This window comes from Camelina sativa, chromosome 10, assembly GCF_000633955.1.
Source record: "Camelina sativa cultivar DH55 chromosome 10, Cs, whole genome shotgun sequence".
Lineage (NCBI taxonomy): Eukaryota > Viridiplantae > Streptophyta > Magnoliopsida > Brassicales > Brassicaceae > Camelina > Camelina sativa.
This window is the reverse complement of record NC_025694.1, coordinates 11762057-11790016: the sequence shown is the minus strand read 5'-3', so window position 1 is coordinate 11790016 and position 27960 is coordinate 11762057. Positions and strand designations below refer to the sequence as shown.

Here is a 27960-nt window from a genome sequence, read left to right as displayed (position 1 = left end):
GAAATTTGATTCTGGTCTCTAACTACTTCTGCGGAGTGAGGAAGAACGGCATTATGACCATGCCTCCACGGAGCGCTGGTTACCGAAACTTCCACACTCCTCTGCCTCCATCTCGCGTGATCACTGCTGTTAATCATGTTCAATATATCTTTCCTCGGGGAAAAGATCATACAATGGTGGCTCCAATCCTAATGCTATCTCAACCCATGTACGATGCTTTATATCTTGTATTGACGTCAATACTTAGCCAATGGTGTGATCGAGATTATGATCTCTATGGTTTCCATCTGAGAAGTAATTCACCATTGTTGCTTTGGCGTCTTTCGCTCCTCCTGAGAATCCTGGTAATAGTAACCCTCTTGGCCCTGACCTTTGAACCCTATTGCTTTAATGTCTATGGTGTTCTGACCCATAACTCAAGTTGTTCGAGTGTTGGTTTCGGTTTTGAATTATCCGAGACCATTATACACCTTATGGCAAATCCACTAGACATCCTCAAGCAACAGAGCATTCCAAACCTTGCTCGAAATTATGTCAAGCTTCTACTCCGTGTAGACCTTCTCAAACCGGTGAGAAGCTCAGCCTTGACCCCTTCCTTAACGCCAATACGTCTTATGACAATGGCTATCTCTCATCCATCAACTTGGTCATGGAAGAGCTTGTGGACAATCTTGATCTCACATGTACCAAGATCCTTCCAAGTTTCTGGCTCAAAGTTCTCAAGAACCTATTGCCGACTATCTTTATTTGAGCTTTGTTTCATTGTTGTTGTGGTATTGGGGGAATAATGCCCTTGTTTCTTATTCTCTTAACTTTGCTTGTATGAACCTACTCTTTTGAGTAATGAATGCAAGTGGATTGACAAAAAAAAAAAATTGATACAATTTTACAAGCTTAGGTTATGAATTTAAAATTTTAAGTAGCTACTGTATGAATTTGTACAACATCAAACTACAGGTAGGATTGAACATAAAACCTTAGGTTGGGTATGAAATGACCAATTTTCCACAATCAAACCGAAACTTATTTGTTTTGTCGAACACCCCAAACTAAGAAAAACGAAAAAACAATCTTCGGCGTGCAAACAATGGCTTCGTCTTCTAAAGCACTGATGGAATCCTTAGGCTCTCTTGGCAAAGACTCATACGTTTCTCTCCTATCAAAACTCATCGGCGAATCAAAGTTGGTCCAGAACAATCCGCCGGAGCTCATCCCTCAAGAGGATCTAATCGTAAACCACGTCCTCGACTCTCTCCGTCCTTACAGCACAGAAACTGGTGGTGGTCCTCTGGTGATCAATCATGTGGCGTATCACTCAGGAAGAGGTAATCTCATCGTGGAGTACCCAGGATCTGTTCCTGGAAAAATCTTATCTTTCGTCGGAATGCATATGGACGTTGTCACTGCCAACCCCGATGACTGGGTAATCTCGATTGAACTCTGTTTTCGTAGTTTTAATTGGTGCCCATTAGAATTAGTGCTAAATCTGATACTGGGTTCTGAAGAACTGATGCAAATTGTTCCAAATTTCAAATCTTTCTCTCTTTTGTGTACTCTAGGGCTAAATCATCGGTTTATGGATTGATTTGTTGAGTTTTGGATTATTTTGTACGCTAGGGCTGAATCCAACTTATGAGTCTCTCTGTTTTTTGATCTTAGGAATTTGATCCTTTCTCTCTAAGCATAGATGGTGATAAGCTTCGTGGTAGAGGGACTACAGATTGTCTTGGTCACGTTGCTCTTGTCACTGAACTCATGAAAAGGCTCGGGCAAAACAAACCGGCGTTGAAATCAACCGTAGTAGCGGTTTTTATCGCCAGTGAAGAGAACTCTTCCATTCCAGGTGTTGGTGTGGACATGCTGGTTAAAGACAAACTTCTTGATAAGCTCAAATCCGGACCCTTGTTAGTTTCCATTTTTTTCTTGTCTCATCTTTGGGGTGGGGAGTTCTCTTATGAGGGTAACTTCATCTTTCTGTATTCTTATGAAGGTTTTGGATTGATACTGCGGATAAGCAGCCGTGTGTTGGAACTGGCGGTATGATTCCATGGAAGCTTCATGTTACCGGGAAGCTTTTCCATAGCGGTTTAGCTCACAAGGTATTTTCTATATGAATGGTTACTTGGATTGATTAAGTTGCAAACTCGGCGTTGATCTTTTTCTTCTGTTAACGTGAAGGCGATTAACGCGATGGAGTTAGCAATGGAAGGGCTTAAGGAGATCCAAACCCGGTTCTACAGAGACTTTCCACCTCACCCACAAGAGAAAGTTTATGGTTTTGCAACACCATCCACTATGAAGCCTACGCAGTGGTGTTGTAAGTTGAAGAATCTAAAGCATAATGTATGCCTAATGACTTTAAATATTGTCTACTTACTCCAAGAAATTGTTTGGTTTTGCAGATCCAGCAGGCGGAATAAACCAAATCCCTGGAGAATGTACCGTTTCCGGTGATGTCAGGTTATGTTTCTAAAGTTGTAAATTCCGTAAAATCGAGATGTCTCAATTGTTTTTTTGTTTACTTACTTTTCTTCTCTGTTCTTTCTGATTTCAGATTAACTCCTTTCTATGAGTAAGTCTCTTCACACTTTGTCCTTAATCGTTTCTTCAATCCATTTAGACACACTTTGATGGTTTTTTGGTTGTATTGCAGCGTGAAGGAAGTGATGACGAAGCTGCAAGAGTATGTTGAAGACATAAACACTAACATAGAGAAGCTCGAAACCCGTGGTCCTGTTTCAAAATATGTCTTACCAGATGAGAATTTACGGGGAAGGTTTGGACTTTCGTCTTCGCCTCATTCTATTCTTTTGTCTCATTTGATCTCTTTTAGGCTCACGTTAAGTTTTGTCTTCTCTCTTGCAGGCTCACGTTAAGCTTTGATGAAGCATCAGCTGGAGTTGCCTGTAATCTTGATTCTCCTGGCTTTCACGTTCTATGCAAAGCAACCGAAGAAGTTGTTGGATACGTGAAGCCTTACTCGATCACCGGTACTTTGCCTCTAATCCGAGACCTAAAGGTAATCCATTAGATAAACCCTTAGACTCAAGTCTGATCTTTCAAAGTTCCCTGCAACTAACTAATTCTTAATTGATGAATAATGGTCTTGTAGGATGAAGGTTTCGATGTGCAAACTTCAGGATACGGTATTTCAAAACCCTCCTTAGATTCTCTCCTTTTTCGAAATTTCCTCATATTTTATCCTCATCTCTTTTAAATTTTTCCTACAGGTCTCATGGCAACATATCATGCAAAGAACGAATACTGCCTTCTTACAGACATGTGCCAAGGCTTTGATGTCTTCGTTAGGATCATATCTCAACTTGATCAAGACTAAAAATCAGATAGGAGATCAAAAAATAAAAAGCTTCACATAGCTAGCTACACTCTCTTATTATTATTAACTATTTTGTTCTATACATTTACTTTGCTTCTATCTATTTGTACAAGTCAATGGTGGCTCAATACACAAGACACTTTACAAAATTTAAAAAGAAAGGACAATGTTTATCCAGTTATTTATCTATCTTCAGTTGTCACCTTCAGTTTCAAGTTGCTGAACGCGTAGCCTGAGTCTTTGCTGATGATGGTGTAATTTCCAAAGACCATTCCCCAATACAACAGCCGAGTATATACCATGTGTGATGATAGGAGCAAGAAGATTGTTTGTCTGCAATATTTTTCAGTTTGGTTTCAGCTATTTTAATGTCAACATGTTACAAAACAGAATGATTGAATAGAAGAAGTACAACCTGAATCCATTCAAAGCCGAGGTATAGACCCAAAAGCCCTTCAAGCAACGGAGAGTAGATTTGCTTCATCTGTCTTCGCTCGTACCACGCTGCGAAAAGGAACATAGAGAATACTTCAACTGTTTGGTTGTGAAACATATCTAAACCCTTATAACAAGTTTAAGTACGTACCTGCAAATAACTTCTTCAGCTCCTCCCGGGCAGAGTGAGTTCTCAAGACTGGTGCCATTATATAAGTTGGATCTAAGAGAGATACAGAAACAAAAATTAGTCAAGTTAAAAAGGTCCTGTTTCATGAGCAAGTGTTATAAGATTTGAGGGAAACCTTTAGGGGAAGCAGCGATGTAATAGAGAGAACCAGTGAGAGCAGCTGTAATAGTGGCTGCAAATGCTTGAGCAAAAGGTACAAATGGTGGCAAGATTCCAGTCTGAAAATTTCAACAATATGAAGTCAACTTAAAGTTATACGAGTCTAATGAACAGATATGAAACAAGCAAGAACAGAAGAAAGCATACCAAAGCGACCATTCCCCGAGAATCTGAGATGAGATTTGTGCCCCTTAAGAATATGTCAGCTAGTGCACCCTGTTATAAAACCAACACCGAAAACATCAAACTTCACAGACAGAAATCAAAAATCCCGAGGAACAAGAACAACTGAAGATTATTCACTATAAGGCACAAAACCTGAAAAGCAGCGCGATAAAAGAGCTCTTCTCCAATTGAACTTGCAGTAACTACTAAGATAAACTAAAGAAAGACAAAAGAGAAAGCCTCAAAGGTTAGTACTTGTTCATTCTTTCTCAAAGATTCAAGAACTGAAAGAAGCTGTTAACGTTCTTCACCTGCCAAGCTGACATTCCATGAAAGAAGCCTCGAAGCTCCTCATCTTCAACATCTCTAATAGCACGAGCGTGCGGGGACAATTTCACAACTTCATCCTAAACCGAAACAGAGCAGTAAACAATCAAAAAAATCTTCTCCATAAACACCAAAGCAGCCTTCATAAAACCAAACTTACTTACATCAAGAATGAAGAGAAGAGCCATAATTGGAGGAGAAGCATAACCAAGTCCAGCAATAATTGCATCTAAAGAAGCATTGAAACCTCCTGTGTAATCAATCCCAGCTACTTCACATATGAATCTCCCTGCTGCAGCCATCCCACAGTATATTCCTAACCAAAAACTCAAAAAGTTTCAAATTTTGATTAAAGTTCCAATTTTGAAATTCATAAAAGGAATCATTTTTTTTTATTTTCCGCAAAGTTGATCAATCAACACCGTGACTCACCGATTCCATAACTCAACTTAAGAACAGCTCCGATCTTATCCCAGGCCTTAAAATCTCCGTCGCTTCCGCCGACAAATTCACCGACGGATGTTACCTCACCGGAAGGTCCAGCTAAACTACCACCACCACCGCCAACAAATTCGCCGCTGCTGAAACTTCCCACAGACGTTACATCTACAGAAGTAACAGCTAAACCACGCGCCGCCGCATCCCCGTCGTCTATCACTTCACCGCTGCTCTGTCCAGCGGATGAAGACGACGGCGGTTTGATCGACCTCGGTTTCTCTAACGAAAGACCGTTTAAACGTGAGATTCCCTTCACTCTACGTTTCTGAAAATCCGATCTCGAACTCGCCGGAGAATCGAAAAGTCTATTACTCCTAAACCCACCGCTTCCACTACTACACCAAGACGAAGAAGAAGAGAGAGTGACTCTTGTGGTAGTACAAGATAACAAAGGAAGACCCATTTATAACATGCGACAGCTCTCAGGCGAAATTGATCGGAATAACGCCGGTAATCTCGCCGGAGAGATTCTCTTCTTCATTTAGTGAGAGAGAGAGATCGGTGACCGTACGTCTCTTTATATGTAACAAGTATAAGTGGAGAGATCTGAACCGTTGGATGAGAGAAGACAGAGTTGATCTAACGGTTATGAGGAGTTTAGTAATAGAGACCACTTAAATTGGGATGACGACGAGTAATTGAACTTGACTACGTACCTTCACACCTCTTGATTTTGATTTGTACTTTGTATTTTGCATGTCTCTACACGTTACCCATTCGTTTCTTGGGCCGAAATTTTTGCTAATGGGCTTGGCATCATAGCATATGGATGAGAAAGATCATGTCAGAATTTAGAAATATGTAAAAGAAAAATCAACTAAGCTTAGATTTAATTATTTTAAATATAGTATAATCATAAATATGTTAAATAATATAGGATCATAAAAACATAAATATTAAAATCAATAAAATTTGAATGATAAGTTTGAAAAAAAAAAATTGGAGAAAAGTATTAGTATACGATGACTCCGTGATAGTATACCATGACGAGGGCTAATATGAAAAACGTGATTTCCCATAAGATGTTTATTTTGAGAGATGTTACTATAGGCTAGAATGGCAAAGCGTTTTTATTAGCGTTGTGGTGGTAACGTGGACTCTCAACGCCAATCAAGAATTTTTTTACATCTCTCACACGTGTGACTAAAAAAGTGGAACTGCTCTAATATGCTCTGCGTTATCATGCTGAATATCGGAGAGTATGGACTATTATTTTTTAAAAATTATTGTTTAAAATATATTAAATTTGAAACCAAAATATTATGGTAAAAAAATATTTGACTTGAATCCAAATAATCAACAATATCTTAGAATATGCTTTCAATATTCCCTTATTCAAAATTAAAATTAACATATTCAAAAATATATATTTAAAACAGGCTACGTAAATATATATTTAACAAAATATTTGTTTAAATTTAATTCCCAAAATCGCTAATGTTACGTATAATATCTTTAATATAATTCTTGATAGTTTAAAAAAATTTACATAAATAAATTTGTTTCAAAACAAAACATTTTATTTAAAAAAAATATATAAAAATATATATTCACAACTCCCAACCCCGCTCAGAGCTCTCTGCTCTCCGCTTCTCTCCAGCTGCTTACCGTTGTTGCTCCCCTCTCCGCTTTGCCAATCTAGCCTTATGTATCATTTTGAGAGATGTTTATTTCTGGTCAACGTCGGTCAATGCCGGTTAACACTGGTCAACGCCGGATTCTGACCAAGAAAACACTTGAGGTAAATATTTATGGTGTTGTATACATAACACATGTTTGTTTATGCATGTTCTTATGTGATGTCTATAGTTAACGTAGTTAACAAGACCTTTATATTGTTTGCATGTGTGGCCATGTGTTGGCTTATCTTTGAAGTAGTTGGCAATCATTACTTCTATCATTTTTCATATTGTTCTTAGCTCTTATACTATTTTTTTTATATAACTGAATTTTGTCCCAATAGATCGACCAGGATACACAAGAGTTGTCCCTGAAGGGAGCTCAACTATGTTTTAAGGAGAAGAATGAACCTGATGGTGTTTATAAAAGAGGCATTTTCATAAAAAGCATGTCTTGGTTTTCTGATGGAAAAAATCTGTATCTCGGGAGAAAGCTCATAGAAGACCTCAGGGAGATGTCTACTGGACGATCTATGAGTCGCATGACCACATAAATATATTTAAGAAATTTGTCATCAAGAAAAGAAAGTAAGTAAAATGTATCTAGGAAGGCATTTTTCATATATATATATATATATATATGTATATATATCATGTAGATTGCATGTTTATCCTGTTTTAAAAATCTCGGCCTATCATCGATTACACTATGTAAAATCGCTAAATTCATTCTCTATGTTTCGATTAATGACTAATCTTAGTCTAGCATCTATTATCTAATTATGTTTGTCTAATTTGATTATAATCCGTCTAATTTAATTATTTTCATTTAGTTTTTTATATACGGATTATTTTTGGAGCCAAATATAATTCAGATACCTTTTTTGTTATTTAGATATTTAAATTAAGAGTTTGTGATGTTTTACAATAATTAATGTACAAAATTTTTTGTTATGTTTTTATGTGAAGTGACATTTGTATAGTGGTCAATGGTAAGTCTTTAATGCACAAGACACCATCACACCATGGATCGAGCCCCGCTACGTAGGGATTTGGCTAATGGACCGGCCTGTTGTGACTCAATAGTTGACAAAAAAAATATTATATTTTTATGTGTTTACCATAATTTTAAAGACAATACTATAGTATTATATTTTATTTGATGTTTTATTTAACATATGTAAAATTATACATGCAGTCAAAAAAAAAAAAGAATTATACGTATATTTAGTTTTATATATTTTATTTTTATTATTAATTTAATAAAATAACTCTAAAACAAATATCCTATTAATTCTTGTTTAATCTTCAATTTTCTGGCTAGACGCCCCGACTGTGTGACTAGTGTATAACGATTTCTAAAAAACAGGGTACTTTATACACGAATCCTCAAAATATATATGAATTTGTAAAAATGTATATTCGTAAGAGGCATTTACATCTTAAGGCACAAATATGTACCTACGTTACAAAGTGTGTGTATATGTAGCTTATATATATATATATATATATATATATAGATATATCTCTGTCTGACATGGTTTTTATATGCATCATGAATTTTCTTTCATTGCATGTAACTTATATCTTCGTAAGAAAACATGTCATATGCAATGAGTAAAAAGTGAACATAAAAAGTATCTGATGAATGAAGGTGAACACAATAAGTAAACATCAAAGATTCTTAATTCTGGTTTCATACATTTATGGGCTAATCTATATAATAATAGCAATTTGAATAAATACTAAAAATAATTGCATACTTTTGTTATAACTTTTCATTCAAAAATTTATTTATTTTATTTTTGACAGAAATTTTTTACGGACGTATCTTTAAAAGATTGCATTTGTTGAATGTAGAGTTTTGTTTCTTAATTACAAACAGTTGTATCTTAAATATTCACATTTTTAGAAATTTATATATTTGTTATTTTTTTTGAAAATTTTCAAATTTTATTTTCAATTCAAATATAACGTTTTTATAAATCTATATATTTGTTTTAAAAGAATAGAGTTTAGTAAATAAATATTTTTAAAAATAAACAACATGAAATAATATTTTTGAAAAATACTCCATAAATATATATTAGAAAAAGTTGTGATAAGTATTTTATTAAAATAAGTTCCTCCACCAAAAATATTTTATTAATATTTTGTGAAGCCCGATACCTAGTTTATAATGTAGTTATTTATTTAAAAACCAAGATGGTTGTAAAATACTTTATTAACCAATTTGCTCTCTACCTTTTTGTTTTTTTACGTTCACAGAAGCCCCTATAGTTCGGTTGTGGCTTGATTTATTTATCAATTAAGATTGTTCCAACTTTTTCAAGACACAACTACACTGAACTCAAGTGTGACAGATTTTGATCTTTCGTGATCGGAAAAGAAAGACACAGTCACCCGCATGTTAACACAAAAACAATGAATCTGGATTCACAAGGGAGTAAAGAAAAAGTCGGAGATGGTGAAGAGGAAGGAGACGAATTCTGCTTAGTCGTCTTCGTCCTCTTCCTCTTCTTCTCTGGTAGTTCTACATGGATGTCCATAGACACACGGATGATTTTGTGGAACTGTATCAGATTAGAGAAACTATATATATATATATATATAGGTTTTGGTTTATTGAATAGCAAAATAAATGGGTTTTTTAAAAGACCCTGATGTATTTAGGAGAGTTCCAAGATGGCTATACAATCCAATTTTGCTCTTTACCATTTTGTTCTCGATTAATGGACGCTCAACTCTGCAGTGTTAGACTCTAATAATAGAAAAAAGTTGCTAATTTCTCACATGAGCTTCCAAGTTTCAATGTCACTGCAATAAAGACAACAAGACGTTTCAGTTTTGACAAATAGCTTTTTATTTCCTCAAAACATAGAACTCGAGCGGCAGTCAGACATTCATGGAAAATGATGAAGACCAAACTGTGGATCCAATTTGCCAAAGTTAAGGATTAAAAAAAAAAAAAAGATCAAAAGTACTGGAACATACATTGGATACAACAAGTTAATCAAACCGAGACAACACGAAAACGCAAGAGCTGACATGATGTGAAGACATTATGCACAACGTCAACCCACTCAACATTTCCCCAAACCTCACCTCCATCACGCTTTTCCAACCCAATTTCCGCACACCAAATCTTCTTCCTATAATTTGGATTGAAGCTCCTACATACTTCCTAAAGAAGCAAGAGTTTCCCACCAAAGCTAACTACTTTAGGTTTACCAAGATTATTCCAACCCCTCCTCTTGTCCTTGTCTTTTATTAATTCTAACCCTTTCACTTCTTTCCATACACCAGACTTAATGTCATACCAGCAGCACCCGTGACCTTGTAGACCATAGGAGTAGGATACATTCTCTATCACACATTTTGACATCGGAAACGTTGCAATAACGCCTTTACCACATTCCCATTTACCTTGCTTTGTGTCATAAGCATACATCGTATTGTCTTTATTTTCAAAGTAAATCTTTCCGTCCATCTCCGTAAATCTTTCCTCAAATCTTTCCGCAAGTGTGTACTGAGGTACACACTTGCGTACCTCAGTACCCGGATCGGGGAGGCATGCCCAAGTCTGCGTCTTTGTATCAAATACTTCCGCCCATGATTCATTATCTAACCCTTGGCCACCTCCCATTACATAGATTTTTCCATCGTAGACACATATCCTCGCGAACTTCCCGGGTACGATCATGCTAGGGGCATCACGCCAAGTGTTACTGCGACAATCTAGGACCCGCACAGCTGAGGACGGTGACCATTGTCCTCCGACTACATAAATCTCTGAACCAACAACTACCGGGGGTGCTAGCGGATGCATATCTCGAAACGGAATCGAGTCAACTATTATAACAATAATGTTTTATTTTACTTATACAATATGCATTTATTCATATAATGACAATTGTAAACCAATCATAAAACATGATCTCGACACCTTTCGAGAAATAATAGTCTTTTACGAGTCAATAAGGAATGCTTTTGTAGAGCTTAACACTAATTATGAATATACTTGTGGCGTTACAAGATATGTGTCTATTATATTGTTAAAAGATTTACATAAGTGAGGTTACACATGTAAATACAAAATTCATCAAAAATTTACGTCCTCTTATTTAGAGAATTCAAAACACATAAAAATAAAGATAGAGCCTTCAATCAATTTATATTTAAAAGTTAAACAAGTATATTTGGAGTAAATTTTATTAAAGAAAATTAGAAATGAAAATCAAGGGAAAAACAAGTAAATACATCTAAATATATTGCCTAAAACAGAGAATCAAAATATAGACAATCATCAAATTGCTTTGCTTGCATAACAAAGAAAATAATTCATAGATAATTGACTCTAACTTTGGTCTTTAAATATGGTTTTTCTTCTTCCTCTTTCCTCATCACTTTTGATTTTGTTTTGTATTATCTGTAAGTATTCTTCCAAATTCATCAATTTGTCTTCACTTTGATTTGGATTTCTCTTTGCATCAAGTGAAAAGTATGTCAAATTTCTAGATATTATAGTTTTTGTCTTATTTTTATTAAAATATTTTGTATATTGGAAAATTAGGATATTGGGTGATCTTTCCAATTTTTTTTCTAATCTTATAATTTGATTATATGAAGGGGTAAAATATAGATTTGAAAGATTGATCACTGAGTTTTGTTCAATAGAGATTTTTTTTTTCTCCTTTAATTGTGTTGAATACTTGTGTTTGAGTTTCATTAATGGATTTTTTTTTTTTTTAAATAAGATTCAGGGATTTGGACTCCAATAGATTTGTTGAGAAACAATATATACCATCAACTATGGTTTCAAACACTAATGAGTATGCTCAGATTACACCGGTATATTCCTCCAAAAACACATATGACTTAAAAAATATATGATTTTACAGAAATATCTTCCTCATAAGTAAATGCTTTAATTATCGAATGTTTCATACTTTCATATATATGTTATCTATTTACATATGTTATCATAGATGTGGAAGAATATATCTTTTTTCATAGAGAAATGAAACTGATAAAGGGTTTATGTTTTTTTAGAATGAGGACCAAATAAAATCGTTTGTGCAGCTTGATGGCGATAATGTTGAAAATAAAAGAGTCGTAGAAACTAAAATCCTCGATGATAACAATGAGTCGTCTCATTCTGAAGGAGAAGTACGTAATGATTTTCTCTTTAGTTATTTTGTTAAATCTTAGCTTATGCATGTTATTAACATGATGATAATAAATGATATTTAATTTTCAGGTAACTATTTGTGATACATGTGGTAATATAGGATATGAAGATTCACTTGTTACTTGTTGCAACTGCAAAGTTGGTGCGGAACATACGTAATATTTTTCCAAACTATATACGTATTTTTTAACCATGCAAATTACATAGTAAATCTATATTTTTGAGTATCTTTTATCATTTTTTTGGTTATTGTAGTTATTGCATGATGGAAACGGTAGATAAGATTCCTAATAATTGGTCTTGCTATGACTGCACTGACGAGGTAGATGGAATCCAAAAAGAACAAAAAACTGAAGAAACAATATCTAGAAAAAGGAAAGCAGAATCTGTTACTAATGTTTTCAAGGTAATCTATGAAAAATAACGCTGAATTTGTTTCTCTGAATTATATCATTCAACCCCAAAAAAATTCGGTATAAAAAAACGTTCACTCATCTTTTATAAGACAAAAATCCAAAATTTATTGGAAACTAAAAACAAAAACCACTCTTATTTTGTTTTTCTTTTGCAGCTTACAGAAAAAAGATCACCTCAAAGACGATCTAATTTCTTGAATAATGAAATCGCAGATTTTGACTTGAATGTGGATCTTAACATAGAACTAGGTGAAATGCTTCATCTTTCGAGACAGGATCTTCAAGTAACTTCCAACCTCAGTGTGTAAAGAGACTTCACGTGGATACAAAACTCTCTACTTTAAATGAATCAAAAGAAAATATTTCGTAATGTATAATCAAAGAAAATTAATAACAAAAATAGATAAAGAATGTGTTTTTGTCTTGTTATAAAGAATGTATTTTTTCTTCTAATAAAAAAATTTGTATTTTCTCATTCACTGAAGATTAAAATTCCTAAAAATTGAATGTAGAAATATTGACTGTTAGTTATATAATGATTTTCTATAGTTTTTCTTTTCTTTTGAAAGTCACTATAGTTTATTTTGTATGGTTTAGTATATATTTTCTAACAAAACGAATAAAAGGTAACGAGATTTTTTTAATTGGAAATCTTATGCACCATAACTACAAAATTGTTAAAACTATTTACTGAAAGTGAGTGGTCTTTCGAGAATTGAAATCTAGATATCGGACTAATTACTTTATCTTTGTTTCCCATCGTTGTTTATTAATTAATTAGTTGGATTTTGTTAAACTTTACAATAAAAACTAGTTGAAATTTTAGAAGAAATGGATTAAATTTATATTTAAGAGATAATTTTTGCTCACATTTATAAAGTTTCTCAAATATATAAAAATATAATTTTTTTTGCTATATCAAATTTATTAATTAGCAGTAATTGTTATGAAAATAACAACAACAAGAACAACAACGATGAAAGTTTGAAACCATTGATTAGATCATACCACACTCCCCACCAGGTCCACCGAATGTGAGCGTCTCTCCTCTGCCTAGTTCAAACTGACGATACCATATATCATAACAATTTGGACTCTTCACATATTCGTCATACTCATGGCAATTAATATCGCTCAGTCCGTTGTCTTCGAAAGTTTTAAGTTGTTTCATGAAACATGCTAGCTTGTTTTGAAATCCTACTTGTCTCGGAAAAGTCCCTGCCCCCATCTGAGGGCTGATAGCTCTAGTTGGCCCTCCTGCATACCCGCCGAAGTAAACTTGTGATGCTCCTTCATTCGAATAAATTTGAGAGGGCCAGTAGCCTATCAAGGTCTTCCCGGTCATCAATAACCAGCTCTTTGTTCTGGAATCCTGTATGATTGATACAGTTTTTATATGAAACTTGCTAAAATTATATATAACTTGCTAAATATATATTTATATTTAACTCAGTTACTTCATTTTTGTTTTACCTGACCGACGAGAAGATGCGCATCGTATTGTTTTTTGCTTAAAACACTAACTTTATCGTAAGCCATACCGGGGTAGATTGCTTTATGGACTTGGACATATCCTCCTCGACATAGCGTGTTGCAGCATCCGTTTTGGTGTCTATCTGACTATTAAATGTGTACTTATTTGATTAAGAACACAACAAAACCAAAGATATTTGAAGTGATTAAGCTTGAGGATTGGATTGAAATATGAAGTAAATATTACTTACCACCCAGAATGTTGTTAGCCTTGGACGATCATCTGGGTACAATCCTGTATGCACCTAAAAGAAAGATAAATTGTGCCATAAGTTTATTACTCGACATATAATGATTTTTATGGACAGCTAGCTTTTTTAGTATACTTACAGCCCAACCGAATTGGATGCTGCTTATCATATCTTTTTCTCTGTGATTTAGCCAAATCCAAGCCTTGCTAAACTGATTTTTCAATACCTTTGGTTTGTAGAGATTGAAAAGCGCTTGTGCTGCTTATCATCTGGATGCTGCTTATCATCTGGTCTTTGTTTGAAGGAGGACAACTTGACTCTCAGCTCATCTGACATTGCATCATCATAAAAGTAATTGAGGAAAGCCACATTTACTTGTTGCCAAGAGGTCAAAGAACGGGCTGGCAACTGTTTCAACCATTGAGATGCTTCTCCTGCAAGTGATTATGGGAAAAGCTTGCAGTAGATGTAGTCTTCAGTCACTTCATTGGCTTTGATACTAGTCACCAGGTCTTCAAAGTGCTCAATATGGTCCAGAGCCTTCTCATTTGGCAGGTTAGAGAAGGGTCTTTGTCCAACTAGCTGGAAGTATGCAGGCTTTAGCTCAAAGTCATTTCTTGGGAATGGAGGTGGAACAATTGCAGAGCGGTTTTCATACATCAAATCAGCTCTGTTGAAGTCTGCAATAGTCCTGATCAGATCCCGGTTTTGATCCTGTCTTCGAACCGGGTTGTGGACGTGGTTGGCAGCTCCACGTTCGTCTGCTGGAAGGGGGTGTCGATCGATGCCAAGTTGGCGTCGATCGACACCATCAGCCTGCTCGTCGCCAACAGCTTCAACAATCACATTACCTTCTGCATCAAGCTTTTGGCCCTGCTCATTGCGCAAGTGACCCTCTTGATCTCTCAAAGCACCATCCTCATCACAAACCAGAATGATTGTGTTAACCATCTTCAAGGATATTGCTGCTTTTCTGTTCTCACGCTCAAGTTTTCCCAACTCTTGGTTTGAAAGATTCACAGTAGGATCAGTCTTGTTGCTTCTTGTGTGAGGTCTAGGAGGCATGCACCTGAAACACCAAAGAGAGGAAAGACAAAAAAGTGTAAGTAGAAAATAAAAAGAAAAATTTAGATGAAATTAAAAACTCAAATCTAATGGTAGATCAAAGAGTCCCCGACAACGACGCCAAAATTTGATATGCTCAAATTAAACCCTGAGCTAGTCTCTCAAATTAAGAGGTCACTGTAATACTTAGGGGTCGAATTCCACAAAGACTCAAGTCTACACAATAATTTATAGAGTTTTATTATTATGCTAAACAAGATGGTTTGAATTAATAAAAGCAATGCAAAAGTATTAAAATAAACTGTTGTAAATTAAGGGATCAAAAAACTAGGCATAGGGAATTTCTCAGAAAATTATGAAATATTAAATCAATAAATTAATTAGGATTCAAGCAATTAAAAATCAGATCTAGAACTCTAAACTCTTCTGTAAAATAAATCAGTTCTCACTGCAAATATTATCTAAATTTAAAACAAGAAAATCTAAATCTCTTTGTAAAATTCTAGGTTAAAAATCAGCTTTAAAAACAAGTTTAGATTGTTCACAAAATTACTAAATCAAATCTCTTTGCAAGAAGTAGTTTTGCTCATCAAAAGATTTTATTAGGAAAATCAATTATATTCTCATATCAATTTATTTTCCTAGGTTATTAATTCTTAGATGGCCAATCAATGATTAATATGAAGAACAACCTATGATGAAGATCTAGAAAGATAATGAATCCTAAATAAACAGATCTAATAAATCATAAAATCCCTGTGAAAAACCCTGAACCTAACAAGCAAACTACTCAGACATATTCAATGAAGAACAAAACATAATTCTGAATAATAAGCAATTGAGATTAAAAGAGTAAAGAGGGAGTTTATGAATTCTTCTCTCAAAGTAATTCAGATCTCTCTCCCAAAAGCTCTCAAAATCTCACAAGGTTGCAAAAAAATAAAACTTGCTAGAATAAAACTTAAAGGTTTTCTAAAACCTAAAAATACTATTTATATATCCAAAAACATCAGTGACTAATGATGCAAATATAAAAAACTTTGGGGCAGATTTGTAAAATTTCCAAAACTTGCTTCTCTTTCGGCTAAACATGGTGTCGATCGATGCTAAGGCAGTGTCGATCGACACTCTCATCCTTCCTCGGCTCCAAGTTATCTTCCTTAGCTGAATTGCTCCAAAATTCCTTATAATTGCTCCATTTTGCTCATTTCATGCCAAAATCCTAAAAAACCTGTTAAAACTCTAAAACATCCTACAAAACAAATCAAAAGACTATAAAAGACTCCTAATATCATGGTTAAAAACCATAAAAACCATGATATATCACTACATCATCATAACTACTTCAGTAAAATTGTAGAATTTATTTTCCTTATCAATAGTATATTTTAACAATATATCTAAGATTTTGAAATACATTTTATAATAAAGAAAAAACTATAACTATAAAAAATAAAGAAAAAACTTGCAAATGAAATTAAGATAACTAAGAGAGAGAAAAGGATGAACAAATTAAAGAATCACTTAACTACATCATCATAACTACTTCAGTAAAATTGTAGAATCTATTTTCCTTATCAATAGTATATTTTAACAATATATCTAAGATTTTGAAATACATTTTATAATAAAGAAAAAACTATAATTATAAAAAATAAAGAAAAAACTTGCAAATGAAATTAGGATAACTAAGAGAGAGAAAAGGATGAACAAATTAAAGAATCACTTAACAGCCCTTTTATTTTAATTGAATTGTGGCCTTTATTAACTTAGAGTCGGCTCTGCTTGTGTTTTGTCTTCACTCACACAGTTCCGACAATCACTTCCCGAAATGTCACCCATCCTGAGTCTACTTCAGCATAAGCATGCTTAATTGTGGAGTTCTCTTCGGACCCTTAACCAAAAAGATAAGTGCACTTTGGTGACATAGGTGGCGAAATAAATTCTTTTAAACCTTTATGCATGTCCCTGAAGCCGGGGTGTTACTACTTATTACTAGTAAAACCTGCTTATATATGCAGGGTTAAAAATAAATTAAATCAATAAAATTTGAAATTTAAGTGGTTTAAAAATTTACAAAACAAGCAAATAATTGAAATTATAAAAATTGGTACATAAACATTGTTTAAGATTTGTTTATGTATTTCATAATCTCATAAGTAATAATTTTACCTTTTGTCAAACTAAATTAGTTAAAAATTACAACGTAAAATGGAAAGTAAAGATATACAAAAAATTCTCAAGTAGTCAAAGATTTATTCCTATAAACCAAAAATGCATTAAAAAAATTTGCATGTGTTAAAATATATTAAATTAACTCTTAATAAAACTATATGAATATTTTAATCGATTGATAAAAAAATCATTTGTATAAATTCATTATTTTAAAAATATATATTTTTTCTTATGAAAAAATTATATATACCAAAATTTACATAATAAGATATGTGTGTGTGGTATGAGGCAAGAAATATTAAATGCGTCAAAACAAAGATGTTACAAAAAGAAAAAAAAAATTAATTAGTGAAAAATAACAAATTAGAGATCACACTATCCACTAAGGTGTTGATTGGTTCTCCAGCTACCTCCCGCAAACGCTGCGTTTGCGGTGGTAGCGGTTGCTAGCGATTGGTACCAATCACACAAATCGCTTCCAATCGCTCCCAACCGCTTGAAACCACTGAATTTCAAAAGCTGATTCGCGCAAGCGTTTGTGTTTGCGGGCGGTTGCGGTTGAATTTTTTTTTTAACTAAAAACAAATCAATTATACTGAAATATTTTTTTACATATCTTCTACCTAACCAGTTTATCCATTTAGGATGGGAGAAAATGAAGTATGAATATGATTGAAGAGATTAGAAAATAAATAATTATACAAGAAAATAAGATTCCAATTAACAAGAACCCGAAAAACTTGATATAAACTTAATGGCACATCGAACATAAGTTCAAAAAAATCTAAATAAATATAACATTTCATCAGAAATAAGAAAATAAGATTATTTATGAAAAATATAAAAACAAATCACCATTGACTCTTCTCAACTCTACTTCAAGATGAAATTTATTTGTTTTCTGAATAATTATTTTAGTATTTTTAATGAATTTTAATTATAAATCAAATTTAATAAAAAATTTGGTGTTTTAAAACATTTATATAATTATATATTACATTTATTATGTAACCACTATTGCACCCGCTGGTCAATCAGTCGTAAATTTTCTGCAAACGCATCCATTTTAAAATACTAAACCAGTCATTCAAAACACCTAATAATGCTTGAAACCACAACCATCCGCTTTTGCAATATTCCGCAAACGCTGCAGTTGAACGGGTCAGGCCTAAGTCCTCCAAAGGTGAGGATCTCTCCATTACGAGTTTCATACTTAGGAGACCATACATCATAACATTTATGACCAACCACATCTTCGTCAATCCCGTTCGAGTTAATTAATGTCAAAAAAAATATTCTCTTTGTAATACAGTAATACTTCATTTTATTTTATGTAAACTCGCTATTTGAGTAAAAAAAAAAAATTATGTAAACTCGCTTTTCTAGTCTTGAAAACGTATCAAACCCCATTTGTGGACTAGTTGACTCAGGCAATTCCCATGTTTTTTTTTTGAATTGAATGTAAAATTAATTCAAACCAAAAAAACTGTTTTACATCAAATGTGGGCTCTTCACAGAAAATTTTTATGGTAAATACAGAGTTTTATGTTGAGTAGAGCAGAGGGTCAGTCCCCATGGTGGTCGTGTTGCCAATCATAAGGCAAAACCTCCGTCATAAGAGTAGTCGCCTTGGCAGTGCCGTGCTCACACCTATTGAGGCCTAGGGCAAAAAAATTTTTTTTTGACTATTGTAATACTTATTAGTAAACTATTTTAATATTAAATGAAAATAAAATGTTAATAACAAAACCAATAATATAAAAATTAAAATCATTTTTGTTAACTCACAAAGTTCTATTGTAATTTTCCACATGTACTACTTTGAGTTATTCTTTGTTTAAATATTTTTTTTACTTATACTGTTATTAGTAAAGAATTGATTTTCAAGATAAGAAAATCTCAATAAAACTTATAGTATTTTTAAAAAATATAATTCTAATGAAAAGTTTCCATTATTAAAGTATGTTATATTAAGTTAACTAAATATATAAGCTTATTTTTTACATAAAATGTGACCTAAAATTTTAATTTATTTTTTTGTGGCCTTGGGCATTTGACCTTTTTGCCCAAGGGTAGGCATTGCACTGCGCCTTGGTTGCGTATCGAGATGAATCTGTATAAGCCTTTAAGCATCTTAGATATCACCATGGCATTGGTCCTTATTTTTCCCATGTAACTATTCAAAAAATAAAAATAAAAAACCTGTAGTCGAGTTTATAACTATCTATTTTTCTGTTATCCTTCTGAAATCAATAATGTATGTGGTTTTTACTTGTTAATTCAAGAATCATGATTCGTCGGATAATATTCGGGAAGACAACTTTCTACATCACAGAATTATCCCAACTATAATATGACGCATGGCAAGTTTGCTCTCTGAAGATCGAATTGTACATTTAGGTTTACATAATACTTGCATCAATTTTAAGTAGATGACCTAAATAAATATTACTCCGCCTCAGTAGTAATAGTTGACGCTAAAAAGAGTAGAGTATCAAAAATTCAAAATTAATATCACCATGTCTTCTAACAACAAACAAATAAAACAAATCAGCACGCAAGGGACAAAAGCATGTCACCCACTACATCTTACAACAATATTTCCTTAGAACCTATTCAACTAGAAGATTAATATATAGAGATCGACTATCACCAAAACATGATAACTCATATTCATTTGATAAAGGCCAATCCCAAAAATTTGCTCCATAACAGGTTGTTTTAAAGTGAGTTTCTATATCTCATATTTTAAAAATATCCCTATTATTAATTAAGAAGATATATTAAAACTACTGTTAAAAATTACAGGACATTCCCATTATTTTAAAACTATTTTAACATTTTTCTTAATTGGTAAAAAATTAATTCTGAATTTTTCACCATTTTTTTGTAATTTTAATATTATTAATTTAGAACTAAAAAAACATCTTATCTTATTTTTAATGTTGTCGTAAATATCATTGTTTACAAAAATAGAAATAGTTAATTAGTTAATCTTGTTACTATTAAATTTAAGAAACATTTTTCGCATTTTATATCGTGGATACTTATCATTTATTTGGTTTTATTTATATAAATATATATATAGTATATGTTATAAATTGTAGCTTTGTGTAAAAATTCATTGATTTTGTCACTAATTACAATTCCCCACCAAATGATATCTTAAACAATTAACAAAATTTAATTACAATTTCCCACCAAATATAATCAGTTGACAACAATACAAATATAAAACTTATATAAACTAATGATGAAAAAATATTCACTAATGTAAAGAAAACAAAAAAGATCAAATAAAAAGAAACTTATGAACTTAAGTCTTGCTTCCCAAAATTTTCCCGACCCCGAATAAGTAACAAACAATAGAGTCGTCAACTGATTATATTTTTCCTAATAGATTCCTTTTTTGCAATTTTACAATTGCACCCCTTCCATAATTCCCACATATATTCCCTAATTTACCCTTACTATTTTTAATTTATTCAACTTCGTCCTTTCTTTCCTCTTCCCCTCAAAAAAACCCAAATCTCTCTCTTTCTCTCTCACACACACTCTGTTTTTTTGTTTCAACGATAAATACAGAGAGAGAGAGAGAGAGTGAGTCTTACTTAACTCTAAAGCTCGTCGTTGTCTTCAATGGTGAATCTCAAACCAATTCGATAAAAAGAAAAAAAAAGAAAAAAAAAATAACGACGCGATGCCTTCGGAGTTAACACCAGAAGAACGATCGGAGCTGAAACAATCAATAGCCGAGTTCCACACATACAAACTCGGACCAGGAAGCTGCAGCTCACTCCACGCGCAACGAATCCACGCGCCGCCTGACCTCGTCTGGTCAATCGTCAGGAGATTCGACAAACCTCAGACCTACAAACACTTCATCAAATCCTGCTCCGTCGAACCTGGCTTCCAGATGCGCGTCGGATGCACGCGCGACGTCATCGTCATCAGCGGTTTGCCGGCGAACACGTCGACTGAGAGGCTCGACGTGCTGGACGACGAGAGGAAAGTCACGGGGTTCAGCATCATCGGAGGCGAGCACAGGCTTACGAACTACAGGTCAGTCACGACGGTGCATAGGTTCGAGAGAGAGGAACGGATCTGGACGGTGGTGTTGGAGTCGTACGTCGTCGATATGCCGGAAGGGAACACGGAGGATGATACTCGTATGTTTGCTGATACGGTTGTTAAGCTTAATCTTCAGAAACTCGCGACTGTTACTGAAGCTATGGCTCGTAGTAGTAACAACAACTCCTCCGGTGACGGAAGTGCTTCTTCTCAGGTGACGTCGTCATGATTCAAAACACAGAAATTAAAAAAAAATGATTTATTTTTCTTTTTCTTTTTTTTTACATTTAAAAAAAAAGCTGGAAATGTTGTTATTTATGTTGCTTCATAAAAAGATTCTCTTATAATTTTAATTTTTTTTTTTTAATAGACAGTTATATTTACTGTTTTCAGATGACGACAATGACATAATTGTCCTTATGTAGAGGTTATTTTGGGGATTTAAGGTTTAATGGATAACTATGAATCTTTCCGTTTTGGTTAGATATATTCTCTGAGCAAGTCAACATTTTCGTCTATGCAACAAACTATCATAAAAACACAGCCTTTACCTCAAAACAAAAATGTTCTAGATTTCATATTAAAAAAAAAAACTAATAAATTTTATTATAATGTTTTAGATTTTAGAAAAATAATTAGAGAAGAAAATATATAAATTATCGTGATATGTTTTACTTTTCTTTTTCTTTTTATTAAAAAGTTTTGGTATAAGATTTTTCACGTGTTTTTTTTTGGTTGCTTTTTTAAGTCTGGTAGATTTAGTCTGTGATCCGTCAGAAATTGTAATAACTTTTAGTGAATCGATTTTCATATATAACATAATTTTGTAACACACGAACAGTGAACACAATTTTCTACAATAAGAGTTGATACAAAAAAGATAAACAAATTATATGTAAAGGAGTAGGACTTAAGGAGGAAGAGATACAAAAAGACGAAAACAGAAGTGAAAGTGTTTTTAACGAAGATGTCTATAAAAGTGTGTGCCGTTTTCATTCAGATTCGGGGTCACCTTTTGCAATACAAGTCAGGGCTAGTGTCCCCACTCGAACAATACTCCCTCTGTTTCACACACATTAATGTTTTAAGATATTTTTTTATATCACAAACATTGATATTTTGTAAACTTCAAAAAATAATCATTAAAAATATTTAAAATTTAAAATTGTTATTGATTTAAAATTAAATAATATTCTCTTTAATTAAAAAAAATATATTTAAACTCAGTAATTATTGTTTTCTTAAAATGTATAAAAACTTCTAAACATTCATATTTCTGAAAGTACTATTTCTCAAATAATCATTTTACTTTTTTAAAATATATTATAAAATTTTATGTTGGTGATCCATTATGATGCGACATTTTATATATTAGTAGTATAGATATTAAACAATTATAATTATAGAATTCAACTGGATCGAGACAATAGCGAAAGGCCACTTCTTTCTTTCTTTCTTTTGTTGTAGTATTAAATTTGTTTTTGTTTTTGCTAATTTGCTAATTAAGGCAAAGGTGATGATGCCTGGTGCAAGTTGTGGCCAGCTTGGTTAACAATTCGCAAGTTGCCAACTTGGTTATTAAACGCCGACATAAAGGTAGATTATTAAAATTATTATAAAAGTTGAAGGAGAGAAAATAAAATAAAATACAATTGCATGTACTTGAAGTCTTGAAGTTGATGATGGAGAGGGTGAGGAGCCAATTAGAAGTTTTATATTTTGAGCACCTCCAACCTACTTTAATGATTAAACATCTTATTAACGTCAAATCTTTCTTTCGTTTCTTTAGTTGCGACGACGAGATCTAAATCTGATAATATTATTATATATATCAAATTATATACCTACGTTCAAATTATAGTTTTTAGGTGAAGCCTAAATAATTGGTTATTAGCAATGGCCATTTGCTGTTAAATTATTGAGCAAAACAGTATATAGAATTGGACTTTTGTCTTGAGATCATAATATGCCATATAAACAAAGAAAAAACAACAACTTAATAAAAAAAAACTAAAATAGTTAAAATAGTAAATAAGGGGGTAAATCAAAATTTTGTGTAATTAAAGAAAATTATCACTGAAAAGGCTGATTTTGAGTTTTGGTAATTTCTATCTGTTAATAAATCATGTGGATTGATGTAAATACTAATAGCATCATATATAGATTAGTTTAAAACCAATATATATATATATATATATATATATATATATATATTAGTTATTTCATCTCAGTAGTTAAATAAAAATATATAGGTAAGTTTATTTACTACCAATTACTAGTTTTGAATGGATTGACCTATATTGTTTATGTAGCAGTTATTATTCACCTTCGGATGTAAAATATTATTCTTTACTAACTCTATTATCTAATATGATATTAGAGCTCTTTACATATGTTGTTTAACACGATCCACAAGTTTTATGACCCAAATTTAGCTTGTCGATCCATACATGAAAATATTGATATCTATGATTAGAAAAATCATCAGCTCGAAGAAACATATTGTGAATATATCTCACATGGCCAGTTAGTTTTGAATTATAAATCTCTGTCTAACTGGAAACTGATTTGAATCTTCAAAATATGTTTTGAAAGAATAAAAATATTGGAGTGTCATTTTTCAAGAAATTAATAGGAGACGATGATGGCAAAGAGAAAACGATGACGCGAGAGTAAAGAAATAATAATTCTGAGGGAAATTTGGATATCGAATGAATACGTATGTTTGGATAACGTTTGGGGTGAGTTATACTAATTAAGACACATTGATATCTTCCTTTCAAACTATGCAACCGACAATACAAAAAAACAGACATATTGTATCGCTTAAATAATATCACAAAACTAAGTGATATTATTTGAAATTATTTTTTAATAATTGATATAAAAATTATAATTTTACATCAGTTATAATAATCGATATTATTATTGATTCATTTTATCTATACTATTAAAAAAGAAGCATTTTTAATAAGTAGACATAGAGTTTGAAATTATTACAATAAAATGTCATTAAAATAGGAATAAGGATATGTATAATCTTTAAAACTAAACAGAAATAATTAATGATAAACTGTGGAGCCAAGCAGAAGATATTATATGTGATACGTTTAGGCAACAAAATCGAAACCAAACATATTGGATTTAAGTGTATTAGCCAAACAAATATTAAATAATTATTAACACATAAAAATCGGAAACAACAAATATGGTAACAAAAAATCTTCACATGTAATTAGCGTAAATACCATTAACATTAAACAAATCTACCCACATAGTACGTCAACCTTTAATGTAACATATAACAATTTAAATTATATTGTTATGATTAGGAGATTACAATCTTAGAATATCTTTTCTAAAAGAAAAAATTCCGTTAATAAAATATCATTTTTGACAATTTAAACATAAATTTCGAATAGTTAACATATTTTAAAGGATTACGAAATATTCTTATATACAAAATCTTAGCAACTTACCAATTATTGGTATATTCCTTAAAACATGTCTTACTACTATAAATACATGAGACGAAACGAAGGTGTAACTCATCTCGAATACTGCAAACCGTCTACAATTGTAAGCGTTCCAAAAAAAAAATGGCTGCAAACAATGATTTCATAACCCTTGCTAACATCAAGCATTTTAAGACGATTTGGAAGATATTGTGTGAATATTGTATACAGTTGGAGGCAATATACAATTTTCTCAAGAGAAACCTTGGAAATGATAAATGATACTCGCTGATGTTGATGTGAGAATACATCAGAAAATTCAGTTTTAAAAGAAACACAGCATTAATAGATGAAATGAATTTTATTCTATTTTTTTTTGTTTTAATCTTCTATATGTGTGTGCACAACTTCTCAATTTTCAGGATGGAGTGCAGATAAAAAAATGTTAAATAATTAGAGAGGTTTTTGGTTAAAGTGGATTGGAAAATATTTGAGAAGAATTATGTTTTTTGTTTGCAAGTCTTCTCTTTAATTATAGATTTAAGAGGCAATGGCAGATGCTATCATCATCATAGTTGGAAGGGTTTTTCAATCAATTCTCTATGTTGAAATGATACCATCTACATTGGACATGATAGCTATAAGGTTCACAAGGTTTGGTTAAACATTTTTTCATTTTCTTATGCTATTTTTATAGTTAGCCAGCTAGCCATTGTAGATACACTAATCATGTTAAATTGTTTTCTGATTTTTTTCTAAAACAGGTTGATTAGGAAAATCTCGAGAATCAAACAATGAATGCTGAAAGAGTCCCAAAACATGTTTTTAAAGTTTTGTCATGGATATTTAGTATTAATTCAAATCTATTATGATTAGTTTTTAAATGAGAAGTTAAGAGGATTAAAATACTAACCTCTTATTTGATTTGGAATGGCGGGTGTTTGCATATGCTTTCTCTTGCCTTGCTTCATACTGCTTATCTTTTAGTCTAACTTATTAACATGACAAAAAAGAAACTGATTTTGTTATTGTTTTCCAATGAAAAAGAGTATGTCGTATATTTGACGGCAAAAAAAAAAAAAAGTGTATTACAAAGGTCTATTATCAGAATAAGTTTAACTAAATCGACCATCACTTTTATATTATGCCTAAAACCCATACTCGGATATGCAAGCAACATTATCTGGATTGGTTAATGCTAACTTTCCAAACTTTATAACTAAAAAGGTTGGAATTCTAAATCACTTACTAGACTTGGTATTCTAGATCAATAATCGTAGAAAGAGTTGTAATGGTGATAATGATAGTATGCGAAAACAATAAAAATCAAGATCTCGAAGCCACTGATTTGTTGATACAGTTTCTCATAGTTATAATTTGAGAACAATTTACTGAAAACCCAACAATTGAAAACATACTTGGATTCAAAACTTTTAAAACACACAAAAATGAGAGAATATTAAAATTGTAAGAACATGATCAACGATGATGAGCCTTGCTTTGGGCGTGCATCGTGAGCTATCAATTTTGCAAGAACCTGAAAATCTTTCCGTAAAACAATAATGTTTATACATCTGAAAGAAATCCCGAAACCTAATCAAATAAAAATAAAACTAATTCAGTAATTTTTTAAGAGAAATAAACCTAATCAAATAAAAATAAAACTAATTCAGTGTTTTCTCTCCAGAGATTGACTGATAGAGGAAGGACGAAGAACCGCATGCATCTTCACCAATTGCTTTCAGAGAAACTTTCCCTTTCTAATTTTTGGTTCTCGATATTGACAAAAAAAAATTATTAAAAAAAGTATAATTCTTGACAGAATTATTTCTCTTGCGCCGTTTAAAATCCAGCATTAATTTGAGTAATATAAATTACTGAAATATTTTTCAACAAAATAAAATTACTGCAATATTTTGTAGAATTATTATTTAAAAAACAAACTCAAAATTATGCTTTTTTTCTTTTTCCAAACTCATTTCCAACCTAGGAATGCATACTTACATCACTAGGTTGGACAACTAAAATTAAAAATAGAATTTTACGAGAAAGATTTATTTAATTTTCTAGTGAACCTCGCAGCTTTTCGAGTTACTTGCGAGCTTCCGATAATAAACAAAATAAGTAATTATTGATAATATATTATTTTGCAGGTATATATTATCTAATCTATAGTATTACAATCTTAATAACAATTCGTAATAGATATGAAATAATTTGTACCAAATGCCCAACTGACATAAGTTCGGGTTATAAACGTTATACCAAATTTCTTACCTATTTTTTTTTTTACTTATTGGACTAAAATATACAATTTAAAATTGATAGATTATTATTTAAACCACAGTTATGAACGAGAAAACAAGACATATATGGGACGAGACATGTTTTCTATCTCGGAATAGACATACCACCTTTTTCTCTTTTTTTGTTGTTGTTGTTGTAGTTGTGTTTACTTATAACAAAAATAAATCTGATTATTCTCTTTGTATAAACTGAATTAAAAACAAATCGATTACTAAACTGGTACAAATTCACATTATGAATGTTACTAAGATTCCTAAAAAAATACGTTTACAAGTATTACCTTGCACGTATATAATATATTGCATATACATTACAGTAAACTTAGTTTTTGAAATCAATTCCGCACGTACGTGCGGGTCCGAATCTAGTTATAATTGAAGCAAATATAAATCATTTACATCACTTTCAGAATACTGACACAAAGTATATAATTTTACTTCACTTAATAATTGATGTATTTATTAATTTATATTAACATCACTTAGAAAAATGATCCAAAATTTACATCATTTTTAAAATGATGCTAGTAAAATTATATGTCAAATTAATATATTAATTGAACTAAAATAAATTTTAAAAAAGAAAAATATGTTCTTTTTAATCGGCTAAAACTAAAATTCAAATTGACAACACACAAAAGAAAAGAAAAAAAAGCAGAATAACCTATATCCCACATCGACTGTATCAAAAAAAAGTTCTCAATATTGCTCCTATATATTCTCTCACTTAGTCGTACATCTTTAATGGGATAACAACTATTTGTGTGGGTCCCATCATAAATACAGTGCAAATAATATAAGTAAATTATGAAATAAATATATAAATA

At 32.1% G+C, this 27960-nt stretch overlaps 6 protein-coding genes across 6 annotated transcripts; 3 read left to right on the top strand and 3 right to left on the bottom strand.

Annotated features, from left to right (window-relative positions):
• On the top strand, positions 969-3465 carry LOC104718546 (acetylornithine deacetylase). The gene is made up of 10 exons (XM_010436310.2): positions 969-1423; positions 1660-1904; positions 1991-2099; positions 2179-2317; positions 2403-2460; positions 2555-2572; positions 2654-2776; positions 2866-3019; positions 3113-3146; positions 3231-3465. The coding sequence occupies exons 1-10, from the start codon at positions 1088-1090 to the stop codon at positions 3335-3337; spliced, it is 1323 nt and encodes a 440-aa protein (XP_010434612.1). The 5' UTR covers positions 969-1087; the 3' UTR covers positions 3338-3465.
• LOC104718547 lies at positions 3357-5746 on the bottom strand. The gene is made up of 9 exons (XM_010436311.2): positions 5046-5746; positions 4778-4929; positions 4598-4693; positions 4440-4502; positions 4269-4337; positions 4078-4180; positions 3924-3995; positions 3753-3841; positions 3357-3670 (listed from the first exon to the last, which is right to left on the bottom strand). The coding sequence occupies exons 1-9, from the start codon at positions 5512-5514 to the stop codon at positions 3530-3532; spliced, it is 1254 nt and encodes a 417-aa protein (XP_010434613.1). The 5' UTR covers positions 5515-5746; the 3' UTR covers positions 3357-3529.
• Positions 9915-10559, bottom strand: LOC104720277 (F-box/kelch-repeat protein At4g19870-like). The gene has a single exon (XM_010438210.1). The coding sequence runs from the start codon at positions 10557-10559 to the stop codon at positions 9915-9917; it is 645 nt and encodes a 214-aa protein (XP_010436512.1).
• LOC104720276 lies at positions 11543-12645 on the top strand. Its single transcript, XM_010438209.1, has 5 exons — positions 11543-11581; positions 11783-11899; positions 11991-12076; positions 12177-12327; positions 12493-12645. Exons 1-5 carry the CDS (start codon positions 11543-11545, stop codon positions 12643-12645), a joined length of 546 nt encoding a protein of 181 aa, XP_010436511.1.
• LOC104720275 lies at positions 13335-14482 on the bottom strand. The gene is made up of 5 exons (XM_010438208.1): positions 14437-14482; positions 14201-14319; positions 14062-14115; positions 13811-13957; positions 13335-13709 (listed from the first exon to the last, which is right to left on the bottom strand). Exons 1-5 carry the CDS (start codon positions 14480-14482, stop codon positions 13335-13337), a joined length of 741 nt encoding a protein of 246 aa, XP_010436510.1.
• LOC104718545 (abscisic acid receptor PYR1) lies at positions 20622-21859 on the top strand. Its single transcript, XM_010436308.2, has one exon. It carries the CDS (start codon positions 21002-21004, stop codon positions 21599-21601), a length of 600 nt encoding a protein of 199 aa, XP_010434610.1. The 5' UTR covers positions 20622-21001; the 3' UTR covers positions 21602-21859.

Bases quoted from the DNA above. Each gene is read 5' to 3' on its own strand.
- LOC104718546 (XM_010436310.2), top strand. From the start codon at position 1,088: ATGGCTTCGTCTTCTAAAGCACTGATGGAATCCTTAGGCTCTCTTGGC. The intron at 1,424-1,659 runs GTAATCTCGATT...TTTTGATCTTAG, and splicing joins CTGCCAACCCCGATGACTGG to GAATTTGATCCTTTCTCTCT. The intron at 3,147-3,230 runs GTATTTCAAAAC...TTTTTCCTACAG, and splicing joins TGTGCAAACTTCAGGATACG to GTCTCATGGCAACATATCAT.
- LOC104718547 (XM_010436311.2), bottom strand. From the start codon at position 5,514: ATGGGTCTTCCTTTGTTATCTTGTACTACCACAAGAGTCACTCTCTCT. The intron at 4,694-4,777 runs GTAAGTAAGTTT...GTTTCGGTTTAG, and splicing joins CTCTTCTCTTCATTCTTGAT to GATGAAGTTGTGAAATTGTC. The intron at 4,181-4,268 runs GTATGCTTTCTT...TGAAATTTTCAG, and splicing joins CTCGGGGAATGGTCGCTTTG to ACTGGAATCTTGCCACCATT.
- LOC104720277 (XM_010438210.1), bottom strand. From the start codon at position 10,559: ATGCATCCGCTAGCACCCCCGGTAGTTGTTGGTTCAGAGATTTATGTA.
- LOC104720276 (XM_010438209.1), top strand. From the start codon at position 11,543: ATGGTTTCAAACACTAATGAGTATGCTCAGATTACACCG. The intron at 11,582-11,782 runs GTATATTCCTCC...ATGTTTTTTTAG, and splicing joins AGTATGCTCAGATTACACCG to AATGAGGACCAAATAAAATC. The intron at 12,077-12,176 runs GTAATATTTTTC...TGGTTATTGTAG, and splicing joins AAAGTTGGTGCGGAACATAC to TTATTGCATGATGGAAACGG.
- LOC104720275 (XM_010438208.1), bottom strand. From the start codon at position 14,482: ATGGTTGAAACAGTTGCCAGCCCGTTCTTTGACCTCTTGGCAACAA. The intron at 14,320-14,436 runs GTAAATGTGGCT...GATGATAAGCAG, and splicing joins CTTTGACCTCTTGGCAACAA to CACAAGCGCTTTTCAATCTC. The intron at 14,116-14,200 runs GTAAGTATACTA...TCTTTCTTTTAG, and splicing joins GCATCCAATTCGGTTGGGCT to GTGCATACAGGATTGTACCC.
- LOC104718545 (XM_010436308.2), top strand. From the start codon at position 21,002: ATGCCTTCGGAGTTAACACCAGAAGAACGATCGGAGCTGAAACAATCA.